General features: G+C 40.6%; 1 protein-coding gene across 1 annotated transcript in view; it reads right to left on the bottom strand.

Moving 5' to 3' along the window:
- LOC148066973 (uronyl 2-sulfotransferase-like) overlaps window positions 1–19,278 on the bottom strand; it is a 102,667-nt gene that overhangs the window by 38,083 nt on the left and 45,306 nt on the right. Inside the window, exon 2 of the mRNA XM_087805065.1 lies at window positions 6,099–6,142. Coding sequence (XP_087661191.1) covers window positions 6,099–6,142 — 44 coding nt within the window. The remainder of the gene's footprint in view (window positions 1–6,098; window positions 6,143–19,278) is intronic.

Genomic DNA, 19,278 nt, shown 5'->3' with positions numbered 1-19,278 from the left:
ATCATTTATTATAATTTATTTATCGTCGAACCTTCTCTCACTTTATTAACATTTATTATTATTATCATTATTATCATTTATTATCATTTATTATCATTTATTATCATTTATTTATCGTCAAACCTTCTCTCACTTTATCAACATTTATTATTATTATCATTATTATCATTTATTATCATTATTATCATTTATTATCATTATTATCATTTATTATCATTTATTTATCATCGAACCTTCTCTCACTTTATCAACATTTATTATTATTATCATTATTATCATTTATTATCATTTATTATCATTTATTATCATTTATTATCATTTATTTATCATCGAACCTTCTCTCACTTTATCAACATTTATTTTTATTATCATTATTATCATTTATTATCATTTATTATCATTTATTTATCATCGAACCTTCTCTCACTTTATCAACATTTATTATTATTATCATTATTATCATTTATTATAATTTATTTATCGTCGAACCTTCTCTCACTTTATTAACATTTATTATTATTATCATTATTATCATTATTATCATTTATTATCATTTATTTATCGTCAAACCTTCTCTCACTTTATTAACATTTATTATTATTATCATTATTATCATTATTATCATTATTATCATTTATTATAATTTATTTATCGTCGAACCTTCTCTCACTTTATTAACATTTATTATTATTATCATTATTATCATTATTATCATTTATTATCATTTATTTATCATCCAACCTTCTCTCACTTTATCAACATTTATTATTATTATCATTATTATCATTTATTATCATTTATTATCATTTATTTATCGTCGAACCTTCTCTCACTTTATCAACACACGTGTCTTGACATGATTCGTCAGAAATAAGGAGTGTTTTCATGTGTTGACAAAAGAACGTTAAGTTTCAATAAACCAACATAAAATCATTGCAACACAAATGATTGTCATAAGTGGGTCGAAGGATGTTTCGCACGAGTGGAGACAAGTGGAGGAAGTTGTGAGTCAATGAGAACTTGAGTGATTTGATCCAGTCACTCGTCTCTTTCAACCTCCTTTGTTAACATATCGTAAGAACTTTTCATCTCGTCTCAGTTGTTTTCTTAGAAGATCGTGAACTTCCAAACAAACCTGTCCGTCTTCACCGTATGCTAACGAGCTAAGTTGTTAGCGTCAGGTCATTTATAAAATGTTTATCTTCAGTTTAGCTTCAGTTTAGGATCAGTTTAGCATCAGTTTAGGATCAATTTAACATCAGTTTAGCATCAGTTTAGCTTCCGTTTAGCATCAGTTTAGCTTCAGTTTAGCTTCAGTTTAGTATCAGTTTAGCTTCAGTTTAGCATCAGTTTAGCATCAGTTTAGCATCAGTTTAGTATCAGTTTAGCATCAGTTTAGCTTCAGTTTAGTATCAGTTTAGCTTCAGTTTAGTATCAGTTTAGCTTCAGTTTAGCATCAGTTTAGCATCAGTTTAGCATCAGTTTACTATCAGTTTAGCATCAGTTTAGCATCAGTTTAGTATCAGTTTAGCATCAGTTTAGCTTCAGTTTAGTATCAGTTTAGCATCAGTTTAGCATCAGTTTAGCATCAGTTTAACATCAGTTTAGCATCAGTTTAGCATCAGTTTAGCATCAGTTTAGCATCAGTTTAACATCAGTTTAGTATCAGTTTAGCATCAGTTTAGCTTCCGTTTAGCTTCAGTTTAGCATCAGTTTAGTATCAGTTTAGCATCAGTTTAGCTTCAGTTTAGTATCAGTTTAGCATCAGTTTAGCATCAGTTTAGTATCAGTTTAGCATCAGTTTAGCTTCAGTTTAGTATCAGTTTAGCATCAGTTTAGCATCAGTTTAGCTTCAGTTTAGTATCAGTTTAGGATCCGTTTAGCTTCAGTTTAGCATCAGTTTAGCATTAGTTTAGTATCAGTTTAGCATCAGCTTAGCTTCAGTTTAGTATCAGTTAAGCATCAGTTTAACATCAGTTTAGCATCAGTTTAGTTTCCTTTTAGCATCAGTTTAGCATCAGTTCAGTATCAGTTTAGCATCAGTTTAGCTTCAGTTTAGTATCAGTTTAGCATCAGTTTAGCTTCAGTTTAGTATCAGTTCAGCATCAGTTTAGCTTCCGTTTAAATCAAGTGTAAACCTGTCCGTCTTCACCGTATGCTAACGAGCCAAGTTGTAATTATTGATTTGGTGATATATCGCGACGCGCCGGCGGCTCCTCTCTGATGTCGCTCAGTTTTGGCGGGAAAACCGATGCAAGTCCCGCGAGACTGAACGTTATAAGGGATATTTTTCTACCAGGGAAGGAAAAAAAATACTGCATTAATATCGATATCGCAATACAAGACACTAATATCGGATATCGCAGGTGATGAGCTTTTAAATCCCGATGTAACGAAGTAAGAATCTCACCAGAGTCAGTGAATATTATGGATTATAAACAATCCTGAACTGAAACTGCACTCGGCGGCTGTGAGTGATGTTTGAAAACACGTCTTGTGTGTGTCTGAAGGACATTCTTGTCGAGCTTCTCTGGCACGAAAACTCAAACGCGTCTATTTTCGGAAGCCACGAGGTTTTTCAAAACGCTCTCATTTACGTCGAGCTTTAAGCTTCGGCTGCATTAACCGCAGCATCTGCTCCACGAGGCTTTGGATTGAAGCATCGATCTCCATGAGAGACAAACATCACGTCCTGATCCATCTGTCCTGAGCAATGGAGCGGCCGGGAAATCCTTGGCAACAGGGGCGCCATTTCTCCATTATGTCCTCCATCATGTCTTTCATCATGTCCTTCATCATGTCCTCCATCATGTCCTCCATCATGTCCTTCATCATGTCCTTCATCATGTCTTTCATCATGTCCTTCATCATGTCCTCCATCATGTCCAGCATCATGTCCTCCATCATGTCCAGCATCATGTCCAGCATCATGTCCACAATCATGTCCAGCATCACGTCCTCCATCAAGTCCAGCATCATGTCCTCCATCATGTCCAGCATCATGTCCTCCATCATGTCCTCAATCATGTCCTCCATCATGTCCAGCATCATGTCCAGCATCACGTCCTCCATCATGTCCTCCATCATGTCGTCCATCATGTCCAGCATCATTTCCAGCATCACGTCCTCCATCATGTCCTCCATCATGTCCAGCATCATGTCCAGCATCATGTCCTTCATCATGTCCTCCATCATGTCCAGCATCATGTCCTTCACCATGTACTCCATCATGTCCTCCATCATGTCGTCCATCATGTCCTCCATCATGTCTAGCATCATGTCCTTCACCATGTCCTCCATCATGTCCTCCATGATGTCGTCCATCATGTCCAGCATCATGTCCAGCATCATGTCTTCCATCATGTCGTCCATTATGTCCTTCATCATGTCCAGCATCATGTCCTTCATCATGTCCTTCATCACGTCCTCCATCATGTCCTCCATCATGTCCTTCATCATGTCCTTCATCATGTCCAGCATCATGTCCAGCATCATGTCCAGCATCACGTCCTCCATCATGTCCTCCATCATGTCCTCCATCATGTCCTCCATCATGTCCTTCATCATGTCCAGCATCATGTCCTTCATCATGTCCAGCATCATGTCCTTCATCATGTCATTCATCATGTCCAGCATCATGTCCTTCATCATGTCCTCCATCATGTCCTCCATCATGTCCTCCATCATGTCCTCCTCCACGTTTTCTCCCTATTTTCGTATCAAATCCTTCACCAGAGCCTGTGTTCGTTCCATAATAAGTTGCTTTGGGAACTAATCGAGCAACTTTGTTCAAGATCGTCGCTTCATACTTTCATTGACTGACTTCAGTGACGAGCGAGAACGAAGCAGACGTCCTGAGTTTGTTTGAAGATAAAGAGTCAGAAGATGGTTCCAGTCACTGCAGGACAAGAATGTTCTACACAAATAACAAACTTGTTATCAGAGCGAAACAAGAACCGAGGGGCGGTTTGACTCTTTTGAGCAAACACACAAATTCTTTTGACTATTCTCGTCTTGTTTTAAACACCACATCATCATGTCCTCCATCATGTCCTCCATCATGTCCTCCATCATGTCCTTCATCATGTCCTTCATCATGTCCTCCATCATGTCCTCCATCATGTCCTCCATCATGTCCTTCATCATGTCCTCCATCATGTCCTTCATCATGTCCTTCATCATGTCCTTCATCATGTCCTCCATCATGTCCTCCATCATGTCCTTCATCATGTCCTCCATCATGTCCTTCATCATGTCCTTCATCATGTCCTCCATCATGTCCTCCATCATGTCCTTCATCATGTCCTCCATCATGTCCTTCATCATGTCCTCCATCATGTCCTTCATCATGTCCTCCATCATGTCCTCCATGATGTCGTCCATCATGTCCTTCATCATGTCCTTCATCATGTCCTCCATCATGTCCTCCATCATGTCCTCAATCATGTCCTCAATCATGTCCTTCATCATGTCCTCCATCATGTCCTTCATCATGTCCTCCATCATGTCCTCCATCATGTCCTCAATCATGTCCTCAATCATGTCCTTCATCATGTCCTCCATCATGTCCTTCATCATGTCCTTCATCATGTCCTCCATCATGTCCTTCATCATGTCCTCCATCATGTCCTCCATCATGTCCTTCATCATGTCCTCCATCATGTCCTTCATCATGTCCTTCATCATGTACTGCATCATGTCCTTCATCATGTCCAGCATCATGTCCTCCATCATGTCCTCAATCATGTCCTTCATCATGTCCTCCATCATGTCCTCCATCATGTCCTCAATCATGTCCTCAATCATGTCCTTCATCATGTCCTCCATCATGTCCTTCATCATGTCCTTCATCATGTCCTCCATCATGTCCTCCATCATGTCCTTCATCATGTCCTCCATCATGTCCTCCATCATGTCCTTCATCATGTCCTTCATCATGTCCTTCATCATGTCCTTCATCATGTCCTTCATCATGTCCTCCATCATGTCCTTCATCATGTCCTTCATCATGTCCTTCATCATGTCCTTCATCATGTCCTTCATCATGTCCTCCATCATGTCGTCCATGATGTCGTCCATCATGTCTAGCATCATGTCCTTCACCATGTCCTCCATCATGTCCTTCACCATGTCCTCCATCATGTCCTCCATCATTTCGTCCATTATGTCCAGCATCATGTCGCCATCATGTCCTCCATCATGTCCAGCATCATGTCCTTCATCATGTCCTCCATCATGTCCTCCATCATATCGTCCATCATGTCGTCCATCATGTCCAGGATCATGTCCAGCATCATGTCCTCCATCATGTCCTTCATCATGTCCAGCATCATGTCCTTCATCATGTCCTTCACCATGTCCTCCATCATATCGTCCATCATGTCGTCCATCATGTCCAGCATCATGTCCAGCATCATGTCCTCCATCATGTCCTTCATCATGTCCTCCATCATGTCCTCCATCATGTACTGCATCATGTCCTTCATCATGTCGTCCATCATGTCCTTCATCATGTGCTTCATCATGTCCTCCATCATGTCCAGCATCATGTCCAGCATCACGTCCTCCATCATGTCCAGCATCATGTCCAGCATCATGTCCTTCATCATGTCTTTCATCATGTCCTCCATCATGTCCTCAATCATGTCCAGCATCATGTCCTCCATCATGTCCTCTTTGTCAAATGTCTATTTCTTTTGACTATTCTCGTCTTGTTTCAAACACCACTGCATTCTGGGAAATATACATCGTCCAAGAAAGGAGCTTTAATATAAACGTCTGTTGCTGCTCAGGACCTAAACGACGGCAACTTTAACACACTTTTGTCGCACTTTAGACACACATCTTCGGCGAGAAACGGTGGAAATGACGGCGAACAAAAGAGGTGAACGTTGCGAAAGAATGAACAAGGGTCGGAGAGAGAGAGAGAGAGAGAGAGAGAGAAGGAGGGAGCGACGGATGAATACAAGGCTTGTGCGTCTTTACCGTAGCAGCAGTATTTTAGAAGGTGGACTCGCTCGACTCTCACAGCACATCAGAGAGCGAGGGATGACCAGAAGAAAAGAGGGAGGAGAGCGTGAAAAAGGTGGAAGACTCACTCGGGGGGCGGGAGGTCCGTGGTCGTCCAGGTACGTGGATTCACCTGCGGAAAGATAAGACGTGATGAGCCAAATATAATACTTCACTATATAAACATGACTGATTACATTCATTCAAAAAGTATTAAATGCTCAAAGTTTGAATGAATTAATCATCACTTCCAAGAGAATTGAAAAACATCTTCAGTAAACACACAACACAACAGGTGTGAACACAACACAACAGGTGTGAACACAACACAGGTGTCGTGAATGAATTGATACGAGTTAAAAATAGATGAATAAAATAAAATACAATAAATAAAACTTAATAAACTTCTCTGAACTGAGTCTTTGAAACAAGATCCAGAGACACCAGCGAAGATCATCACGTGAACACACACACACACACACACACACACACACACACACACACACACACACACACACACACACACACACACACACACACACACACACACATACACACACACACACACACACACACACACACACACACACACACACACACACACACACACACACACACACACACACACACACACACACACATGCATGCATGCGCACACATGCATGCGCACACACACCTACACATATGGACACACATGCGCACACACACACACACATGCACACACACACACACACACACACACACACATGCATGCACACACACACCTACACATATGGACACACATGCGCACACACACACACACACACATGCACACACACACACACATGCATGCGCACACATGCATGCGCACACACACCTACACACATGGACAGACACGCGCACGCTGACACAAATGCATGCGCACACACACACACATGCATGCACAAACACACCTACACACATGGACACACATGCGCACACACACATGCAAGCATGCGCACACACACACACATGCACACACACATGCACACACACATGCACACACATGCATGCATGCGCACACACACCTACACACATGCACACACACACACATGCATGCGCACAAACACCTACACACATGCACACACACACACACATGTATGCGCACACACACCTACACATATGGACACACACGCGCACACTCACACACGCGTACACACTCACACACATGCATGCACACACACCTACACACATGCACACACACACACACATGCATGCACACACACACCTACACACATGGACAGACACGCGCACACTCACACACGCGTACACACTCACACACATGCATGCACACACACCTACACACATGCATGCGCACACACACCTACACACATGGACAGACACGCGCACACTCACACACGCGTACACACTCACACACATGCATGCACACACACACATGCATGCGCACAAACACCTACACATATGGACACACACGCGCACACTCACACACGCGTACACACTCACACACATGCATCCACACACACACACACATGCATGCGCACACACACCTACACATATGGACACACACGCGCACACTCACACACGCGTGCACACTCACACACATGCACACACACACACATGCATGCGCACACATGCATGCGCACACACACCTTCACATATGGACACACACGCGCACACTCACACACGCATACACACTCACACACATGCATGCACACACACACACACATGCATGCGCACACACACCTACAAACATGGACAGACACGCGCACACTGACACAAATGCATGCGCACACACCCCCATACATCCACAGGGACACACGTACGCACAGGGACACACACGTGCACGCGCACACATGCGCACAGACACACAAGAACACACAATCACACAAACAGACACACATCTGTTTAAATGTCAGCGCCTCCTTGAAGTGAATTGTAGGATTGTGTTGTGTTTACACTTTGGTAGTTATGTGTGTAAGTGATTAGACACACAACACTTTGCTCTTCAGGACGACACACACACACACACACACACACACACACACACACACACACACACACACACATACACGAGCAACATAATCCTGGTTTAGTTTAACAACCTCAACAACTGTTAAAACAAATCCTTCGGTTCTGGTGATAAAACTCTTCTGGTCAAAGATCAACTGAAGTAACTTCACAACTTTTTTCATTCATTCATTCATTTTATTTACCGCTTTAACCCTTATGGGGGTCGCGGGGAGACTGGAGTCGATCCCAGTATCATAGGGCGAGAGGCAGGGGACACCCTGGACAGGACGCCAGTCCGTCTCAGAGCACACAAAGACACACAACCCTTCACACACACACTCATACCTATAGACAGTTTCACCTTCAATCAACCTCTGTATGTTTTTGGACTGTGGGAGGAAACCGGAGTGCCCGGAGTAAACCCCCGTAACACGGGGAGAACATACTAACTACACACAGAAAGGTCACAAGTTGGCTCGGCCTCGAACCAGCAACCTTCTTGCTAACATAACTTATTTATATACGGTTTATCACGCAAAGCATTGTGGGAAATGCTGTTTCTTATCAATATTAACCAACTGTATTGTGAATGTAGTTATTTTAACTCTTACATAGCAAACATTTAAGTAAGTAAGTCATTTGTATTTATATAGTACTTTTCCAGACCAGGGTCACAAAGCGCTTAAACAATCAAAACAATACTCAATAAAGTATATACTTTAAAGGTCAAGGTCATAAAACTGACAACACAGGAGTTCCAGAAAATCAAGGAAAAGCCTGAACAAATAAAAACATCTTAAGATGTTTCTTGAAGGAGTCAGTAGATCATCAAACACAGATGTTTCTTGAAGGAGTCAGTAGATCATCAAACACACATGTTTCTTGAAGGAGTCAGTAGATCATCAAACACAGATGTTTCTTGAAGGAGTCAGTAGATCATCAAACACAGATGTTTCTTGAAGGAGTCAGTAGATCATCAAACACAGATGTTTCTTGAAGGAGTCAGTAGATCATCAAACACAGATGTTTCTTGAAGGAGTCAGTAGATCATCAAACACAGATGTTTCTTGAAGGAGTCAGTAGATCATCAAACACAGATGTTTCTTAAAGGAGTCAGTAGATCATCAAACACAGATGTTTCTTGAAGGAGTCAGTAGATCATCAAACACAGAGATGTTTCTTGAAGGAGTCAGTAGATCATCAAACACAGAGATGTTTCTTGAAGGAGTCAGTAGATCATCAAACACAGATGTTTCTTGAAGGAGTCAGTAGATCATCAAACACAGAGATGTTTCTTGAAGGAGTCAGTAGATCATCAAACACAGATGTTTCTTGAAGGAGTCAGTAGATCATCAAACACAGTCGTTTCTTGAAGGAGTCAGTAGATCATCAAACACACATGTTTCTTGAAGGAGTCAGTAGATCATCAAACACACATGTTTCTTGAAGGAGTCAGTAGATCATCAAACACAGATGTTTCTTGAAGGAGTCAGTAGATCATCAAACACAGATGTTTCTTGAAGGAGTCAGTAGATCATCAAACACAGATGTTTCTTGAAGGAGTCAGTAGATCATCAAACACAGATGTTTCTTGAAGGAGTCAGTAGATCATCAAACACAGATGTTTCTTGAAGGAGTCAGTAGATCATCAAACACAGATGTTTCTTGAAGGAGTCAGTAGATCAACGAACACAGATGTTTCTTGAAGGAGTCAGTAGATCATCAAACACAGATGTTTCTTGAAGGAGTCAGTAGATCATCAAACACAGATGTTTCTTGAAGGAGTCAGTAGATCATCAAACACAGATGGTTCTTGAAGGAGTCAGTAGATCATCAAACACAGATGTTTCTTGAAGGAGTCAGTAGATCATCAAACACAGATGTTTCTTGAAGGAGTCAGTAGATCATCAAACACAGATGTTTCTTGAAGGAGTCAGTAGATCATCAAACACAGATGTTTCTTGAAGGAGTCAGTAGATCCATCAAGCGCAAAGAGAGAGGAAGATCGTTCCAAAGTGTGTTCAGGAACCATCAGTGGATTCTGATCCACAGACCTCAGAGCCCGAGCTGGGGTGTAAGTCTGGATCAGATCACTGATGGAAGGTCTGACCATGAATAGATCTGAAAGTAAGAACCAGAATTTTAAAATGATCCTGAAAGAAACTGGCAGCCAGTGAAGAGTTTGAAGGAGAAATGTGAGTTCTTCTACTAGAGCAGCCAGTGAAGAGTTTGAAGGAGAAATGTGAGTTCTTCTACTAGAGCGGGTCAGAATTCTGGCTGCAGAGTTCTGAATTCTGAAACTGCAGGCAAGACACATCCTTCTTGTTTAGACATGAAAACAAACTGTTACAATAGTCCAGACAAGAAGAAATGAGCCTTAAATCAATACTGTGAATAAACATGTCACAAATCAACACAACAATAAGTTACAACCGTTGTTGTGTAGAGCCACAGTGCGATGTGTCGTGTTGGACGTGTTCGTGTCACTTGGCTCCAGAGGGTGGACTCGTGGCCTCCAGCTGGGAATCTAAAGGACCTGATCCACTAAAGAGTTCCACGTGTCAAGTGTTTGCGAATCAGCTGCGAAGTAATACACAAAAACTTCAGTGGCAGCTTCAGGACCCACACGTCTAAAGGTCACGGCTGACCTGGGTCTACGTGTGGGGGTTCAGCAACATCGTGATCCAGGTATGGATCAGGTTCACAAGAGGGGAGTTGTGGGTTCAATCCCCGCCCTATGAGACTGATTCATTGATTTATGAACCGGCGCTGACTGGCGTCCTGTCCAGGGTGTCCCCTGCCTATCGCCCTATGATACTGGGATAGACTCCAGGTATTTCAAGTGGAAATAATTCACTTGAAGGGTTTAAGTCCAGTAATTGCTTGAAAGTGGAGGTCAGTGAGTTCAGTGCTGGCCCCGGTTCTGATCTATGACTGACTTCTATGAAGAAAACCTCACCAGATCTATGACTGACTTCTATGAAGAAAACCTCACCAGATCTATGACTGACTTCTATGAAGAAAACCTCACCAGATCTATGACTGACTTCTATGAAGAAAACCTCACCAGATCTATGACTGAGTTCTATGAAGAAAACCTCACCAGATCTATGACTGACTTCTATGAAGAAAACCTCACCAGATCTATGACTGACTTCAATGAAGAAAACCTCCCCAGATCTATGACTGACTTCTATGAAGAAAACCTCACCAGATCTATGACTGACTTCTATGAAGAAAACCTCACCAGATCTATGACTGACTTCTATGAAGAAAACCTCACCAGATCTATGACTGACTTCTATGAAGAAAACCTCACCAGATCTATGACTGACTTCTATGAAGAAAACCTCACCAGATCTATGACTGACTTCTATGAAGAAAACCTCACCAGATCTATGACTGACTTCTATGAAGAAAACCTCACCAGATCTATGACTGACTTCTATGAAGAAAACCTCACCAGATCTATGACTGACTTCTATGAAGAAAACCTCACCAGATCTATGACTGACTTCTATGAAGAAAACCTCACCAGATCTATGACTGGCTTCTATGAAGAAAACCTCACCAGATCTATGACTGACTTCCATGAAGGTGTGAAGAAAACCTCACCAGATCTATGACTGACTTCTATGAAGAAAACCTCACCAGATCTATGACTGACTTCCATGAAGGTGTGAAGAAAACCTCAGCAGATCTATGACTGACTTCTATGAAGCTATGAAGAAAACCTCACCAGATCTATGACTGACTTCTATGAAGAAAACCTCACCAGATCTATGACTGACTTCTATGAAGAAAACCTCACCAGATCTATGACTTCTATGAAGAAAACCTCACCAGATCTATGACTGACTTCTATGAAGAAAACCTCACCAGATCTATGACTGACTTCTATGAAGAAAACCTCACCAGATCTATGACTGACTTCTATGAAGAAAACCTCACCAGATCTATGACTGACTTCTATGAAGAAAACCTCACCAGATCTATGACTGACTTCTATGAAGAAAACCTCACCAGATCTATGACTGACTTCTATGAAGAAAACCTCACCAGATCTATGACTGACTTCTATGAAGAAAACCTCACCAGATCTATGACTGACTTCTATGAAGAAAACCTCACCAGATCTATGACTGACTTCTATGAAGAAAACCTCACCAGATCTATGACTGACTTCTATGAAGAAAACCTCACCAGATCTATGACTGGCTTCTATGAAGAAAACCTCACCAGATCTATGACTGACTTCCATGAAGGTGTGAAGAAAACCTCACCAGATCTATGACTGACTTCTATGAAGAAAACCTCACCAGATCTATGACTGACTTCCATGAAGGTGTGAAGAAAACCTCAGCAGATCTATGACTGACTTCTATGAAGCTATGAAGAAAACCTCACCAGATCTATGACTGACTTCTATGAAGAAAACCTCACCAGATCTATGACTGACTTCTATGAAGAAAACCTCACCAGATCTATGACTTCTATGAAGAAAACCTCACCAGATCTATGACTGACTTCTATGAAGAAAACCTCACCAGATCTATGACTGACTTCTATGAAGAAAACCTCACCAGATCTATGACTGACTTCTATGAAGAAAACCTCACCAGATCTATGACTGACTTCTATGAAGAAAACCTCACCAGATCTATGACTGACTTCTATGAAGAAAACCTCACCAGATCTATGACTGACTTCTATGAAGAAAACCTCACCAGATCTATGACTGACTTCTATGAAGAAAACCTCACCAGATCTATGACTGACTTCTATGAAGAAAACCTCACCAGATCTATGGCTGACTTCTATGAAGAAAACCTCACCAGATCTATGACTGACTTCTATTAAGAAAACCTCACCAGATCTATGACTGACTTCTATGAAGAAAACCTCACCAGATCTATGACTGACTTCTATGAAGAAAACCTCACCAGATCTATGACTGACTTCTATGAAGAAAACCTCACCAGATCTATGACTGACTTCTATGAAGAAAACCTCACCAGATCTATGACTGACTTCTATAAAGAAAACCTCACCAGAACTTTGACTGACTTCTATGAAGAAAACCTCACCAGATCTATGACTGACTTCTATGAAGAAAACCTCACCAGATCTATGACTGACTTCTATGAAGAAAACCTCACCAGATCTATGACTGACTTCTATGAAGAAAACCTCACCAGATCTATTACTGACTTCTATGAAGAAAACCTCACCAGATCTATTACTGACTTCTATGAAGAAAACCTCACCAGATCTATGACTGACTTCTATGAAGAAAACCTCACCAGATCTATGACTGACTTCTATGAAGAAAACCTCACCAGATCTATGACTGACTTCTATGAAGAAAACCTCACCAGATCTATGACTGACTTCTATGAAGAAAACCTCACCAGATCTATGACTGACTTCTATAAAGGAAACCTCACCAGATCTATGACTGACTTCTATGAAGAAAACCTCACCAGATCTATGGCTGACTTCTATGAAGCTGTGAAGAAAACCTCACCAGATCTATGACTGACTTCTATGAAGAAAACCTCACCAGATCTATCACTGACTTCTATGAAGCTGTGAAGAAAACCTCACCAGATCTATGACTGACTTCTATGAAGAAAACCTCACCAGATCTATGACTGACTTCTATGAAGGTGTGGAGAAAACCTCACCAGATCTATGACTGACTTCTATGGATGAATGGGTGGATGGATGAATGGGTGGATGGATGGGTGGATGGATGAATGGGTGGATGGATGGATGGATGGATGGATGGATGGGTGGATGGATGAATGGGTGGATGGATGGGTGGATGGATGAATGGGTGGATGGATGGATGAATGGATGGATGGATGAATGGGTGGATGGATGGATGGATGGATGGATGTGTGGATGGATGGATGGATGGATGGATGGATGGATGGATGGATGGATGGATGGATGGATGGATGGAGTTTGAACAAGTGTCTCTCAAAGTGTATTAAGATGGTGTCGAAGAACAGAACGCAGCCGCGGTGAAGAAGCTGTTATGTGTTACACAGATACGGCTCAGAAGGTCTAATTGAAGGTCATGAAAACTGTAAAAACCAGAAACTTTCTCTTCTCTCTTCTCAAGGTGGATCCACTTCTGCAACTGGAACCTTCTAAAAATAGAAGTGGTCGTCACGAACATCTGCCTCCAAACATCTACACGAACACGGCGTGAAGGTGTGCACGCGAACGCACACGCGTGTGCTGCCGAGCGCACACGCGTGTGTGGTCAGCGAGCCCTCTGATTTGGACGGCAGGAGCAGCCCCTCCATTACGACCCGTCGCCCGACACGTCTGCGTAATTACAGGAGAGAGTCGCGCCTCCACCGACTCCGCCCTGATCCACAGAACCCTCCATCATCTGGGTGTCGGATGTTTTGTGACATAAATAGAAGAGTCCAGTGTTTGTGCAGGTGCTGAGGGAGGTGTGGACGTATACAAACGTCTAGAGGGTTGTGAGAGTGTAGTAACACGTATATATGTGTAGTATTGTCCAGTACTTGACTCTGGTGTTGTGATAGTGTAGTAACAAGTATATATGTGTAGTATTGTCCAGTACTTGACTCTGGTGTTGTGATAGTGTAGTAACAAGTATATATGTGTAGTATTGTCCAGTACTTGACTCTGGTGTTGTGATAGTGTAGTAACAAGTATATATGTGTACTATTGTCCAGTACTTGACTCTGGTGTTGTGATAGTGTAGTAACAAGTATATATGTGTAGTATTGTCCAGTACTTGACTCTGGTGTTGTGATAGTGTAGTAACAAGTATATATGTGTAGTATTGTCCAGTACTTGACTCTGGTGTTGTGATAGTGTAGTAACAAGTATATATGTGTAGTATTGTCCAGTACTTGACTCTGGTGTTGTGATAGTGTAGAAACAAGTATATATGTGTAGTATTGTCCAGTACTTGACTCTGGTGTTGTGATAGTGTAGTAACAAGTATATTTGTGTAGTATTGTCCCGTACTTGACTCTGGTGTTGTGATAGTGTAGTAACAAGTATATATGTGTAGTATTGTCCAGTACTTGACTCTGGTGTTGTGATAGTGTAGTAACAAGTATATATGTGTAGTATTGTCCAGTACTTGACTCTGGTGTTGTGATAGTGTTGTAACAAGTATATATGTGTAGTAATGTCCAGTACTTGACTCTGGTGTTGTGATAGTGTTGTAACAAGTATATATGTGTAGTATTGTCTAGGACTTGACTCTGGTGTTGTGATAGTGTAGTAACAAGTATATATGTGTAGTAGTGTCCAGTACTTGACTCTGGTGTTGTGATAGTGTAGTAACAAGTATATATGTGTACTATTGTCCAGTACTTGACTCTGGTGTTGTAATAGTGTAGTAACAAGTATATATGTGTAGTATTGTCCAGTACTTGACTCTGGTGTTGTGATAGTGTAGTAACAAGTATATATGTGTAGTATTGTCCAGTACTTGACTCTGGTGTTGTGATAGTGTAGTAACAAGTATATATGTGTAGTATTGTCCAGTACTTTACTCTGGTGTTGTGATAGTGTAGTAACAAGTATATATGTGTAGTATTGTCCAGTACTTGACTCTGGTGTTGTGATAGTGTAGTAACAAGTATATATGTGTAGTATTGTCCAGTACTTGACTCTGGTGTTGTGATAGTGTAGTAACAAGTATATATGTGTAGTATTGTCCAGTACTTGACTCTGGTGTTGTGATAGTGTAGTTACAAGTATATATGTGTAGTATTGTCCAGTACTTGACTCTGGTGTTGTGATAGTGTAGTAACAAGTATATATGTGTAGTATTGTCAAGTACTTGACTCTGGTATTGTGATAGTGTAGTAACAAGTATATATGTGTAGTATTGTCAAGTACTTGACTCTGGTGTTGTGATAGTGTAGTAACAAGTATATATGTGTAGTATTGTCCAGTACTTGACTCTGGTGTTATGATAGTGTAGTAACAAGTATATATGTGTAGTATTGTCCAGTACTTGACTCTGGTGTTGTGATAGTGTAGTAACAAGTATATATGTGTAGTATTGTCCAGTACTTGACTCTGGTGTTGTGATAGTGTAGTTACAAGTATATATGTGTAGTATTGTCCAGTACTTGACTCTGGTGTTGTGATAGTGTAGTAACAAGTATATATGTGTAGTATTGTCCAGTACTTGACTCTGGTGTTGTGATAGTGTAGTAACAAGTATACATGTGTAGTATTGTCCAGTACTTGACTCTGGTGTTGTGATAGTGTAGTAACAAGTATATATGTGTAGTATTGTCCAGTACTTGACTCTGGTGTTGTGATAGTGTAGTAACACGTATATCTGTGTAGTATTGTCCAGTACTTGACTCTGGTGTTGTGATAGTGTAGTAACAAGTATATATGTGTAGTATTCTCCAGTACTTGACTCTGGTGTTGTGATAGTGTAGTAACAAGTATATATGTGTAGTATTGTCCAGTACTTGACTCTGGTGTTATGATAGTGTAGTAACAAGTATATATGTGTAGTATTGTCCAGTACTTGACTCTGGTGTTGTGATAGTGTAGTAACAAGTATATATGTGTAGTATTGTTCAGTACTTGACTCTGGTGTTATGATAGTGTAGTAACAAGTATATATGTGTAGAATTGTCCAGTACTTGACTCTGGTGTTGTGATAGTGTAGTAACAAGTATATATGTGTAGTATTGTCCAGTACTTGACTCTGGTGTTGTGATAGTGTAGTAACAAGTATATATGTGTAGTATTGTCCAGTACTTGACTCTGGTGTTGTGATAGTGTAGTAACAAGTATATATCTGTAGTATTGTCCAGTACTTGACTCTGGTGTTGTGATAGTGTAGTAACACGTATATATGTGTAGTATTGTCCAGTACTTGACTCTGGTGTTGTGATAGTGTAGTAACAAGTATATACGCACTAATGCTGCCCTGACGTTGGTCTCGAGGGAGGTGTCGACGTATACAAACGTCTCGAGGGTTGGAAAAACTCGGTGGTTACCGTCGTGTATATTTCAAAACCGCGCCACATGTTCACGTCCGAGTCGACCTTAACACTAGAAAGCAAGAAATAGCTTCGAAGGAATAGTTGATGTTGACGAGTGTTTCATCTGCTCACCGCAGACAAATGGACTCATTATCCCGACGGTTCCTTCTCAGGCCACGACACCAACCAGTGTTTGGACTTGAAATAACATGGAATATTGTAAAAAGAAACTTCTGAAAATCATCACAAATGTTTCCAGATTGAAATACATGACTTTAGCATAATAAAACACGCTCTTTACACTAAAAGTATTTGTCCATTTGTGTTCAAACTGTCAACAGTACTGATGTGAAACAGAACCAACGCTCACAGAAACACACGGTAAAGGAAACTCACATCATTTTACATCAAGAAATCATACATACAACACACATAGGGTAATACCTGCTACTGCAGTACTTCTTGTACTGGCGAGGCATTGATAAAATCGGGGCGATTCTCGAAATACAGCCTTCTGATTGGTTGAGATACTAGAGGTGTGTATTGACAAGAATCTGGTTGTAAGATACATCGACAACGATACACAAGTATATAGTGATATATAGAGATACACAGTGTTAGTGTAGTAACAAGTATATATGTTTAGTATTGTCTAGTACTTGACTCTGGTGTTGTGATAGTGTAGTAACAAGTATATATGTGTAGTATTGTCCAGTACTTGACTCTGGTGTTGTGATAGTGTAGTAACAAGTATATATGTGTAGTATTGTCCAGTACTTGACTCTGGTGTTGTGATAGTGTAGTAACAAGTATATATGTGTAGTATTGTCGAGTACTTGACTCTGCTGTTGTGATAGTGTAGTAACAAGTATATATGTGTAGTATAGTGGAGTACTTGACTGTGGTGTTGTGATAGTGTAGTAACAAGTATATATGTGTAGTATAGTGGAGTACTTGACTGTGGTGTTGTGATAGTGTAGTAACAAGTATATATGTGTAGTATTGTCCAGTGCTTGACTCTGGTGTTGTGATAGTCTAGTAACAAGTATATATGTGTAGTATTGTCCAGTGCTTGACTCTGGTGTTGTGATAGTGTAGTAACAAGTATATATGTGTAGTATTGTCCAGTACTTGACTCTGGTGTTGTGATAGTGTAGTAACAAGTATATATGTGTAGTATTGTCCAGTACTTGACTCTGGTGTTGTAGTATTTACAGACCATAAACGACCATTTACAGAAAATAAAAAAATAAAATGATTTGAAAAGAAAAAACGATGTCACAATAAATAAAAAAATATATACAACTTTATTTTAAAAAGAAAATATACAGTATACAGTATCGTGGAAAAGTATATCACAACATATCGCCATAGCAATATTTTCTAACAGCCCTACCAGCTACCCAGGAACTGAGGGTGTGTGTAGATGAAAAGTTACAAGATCATTGAAGTATTTGTTCTCTCAGTATCTCGACCGTCAAGAAAACTACACTGGATCACGTGATTCAACTCAAATCCATGGAATAAAAAACAAAAAAGTGTGTACACCTGAAGTGTAAAAACAACCCTGAGTCGTGGGCCTCATACCGTCGCGCGTCAGGTACATACCTCTGGGTTTTTTAAGGTACATACCTCTGGGTTTTTTAGGTACATACCTCTGGGTTTTTTAAGGTACATACCTCTGGGTTTTTTAGGTACATACCTCTGGGTTTTTTAAGGTACATACCTCTGGGTTTTTTAGGTACATACCTCTGGGTTTTTTAAGTACATACCTCCAGGTTTTTTTAGGTACATAACTCCAGGTTTTTTAGGTACATACCTCTGGGTTTTTTAGGTACATACCTCCAGGTTGGTTTAGGTACATAACTCCAGGTGTTTTAGGTACATAACTCCAGGTTTTTTAGGTACATACCTCTGGGTTTTTTAGGTACATACCTCTGGGTTTTTTAGGTACATACCTCCAGGTTTTTTAAGGTACATACCTCTGGGTTTTTTAGGTACATACCTCCAGGTTTTTTAAGGTACATACCTCTGGGTTTTTTAGGTACATAACTCCAGGTTTTTTAGGTACATACCTCTGGGTTTTTTAGGTACATACCTCCAGGTTTTTTAGGTACATACCTCTGGGTTTTTTTGGTACATACCTCCAGGTTTTTTAAGGTACATACCTCTGGGTTTTTTAGGTACATACCTCCAGGTTTTTTAGGTACATACATCTGGGTTTTTTAGGTACATACCTCCAGGTTTTTTTTAGGTACATACCTCC

This window comes from Callionymus lyra, chromosome 13 (genome assembly GCF_982586985.1).
Source record: "Callionymus lyra chromosome 13, fCalLyr1.hap1.1, whole genome shotgun sequence".
In the NCBI taxonomy this organism is placed as follows: Eukaryota; Metazoa; Chordata; class Actinopteri; order Syngnathiformes; family Callionymidae; genus Callionymus; species Callionymus lyra.
This window is presented reverse-complemented; position numbering and strand designations above follow the sequence as displayed.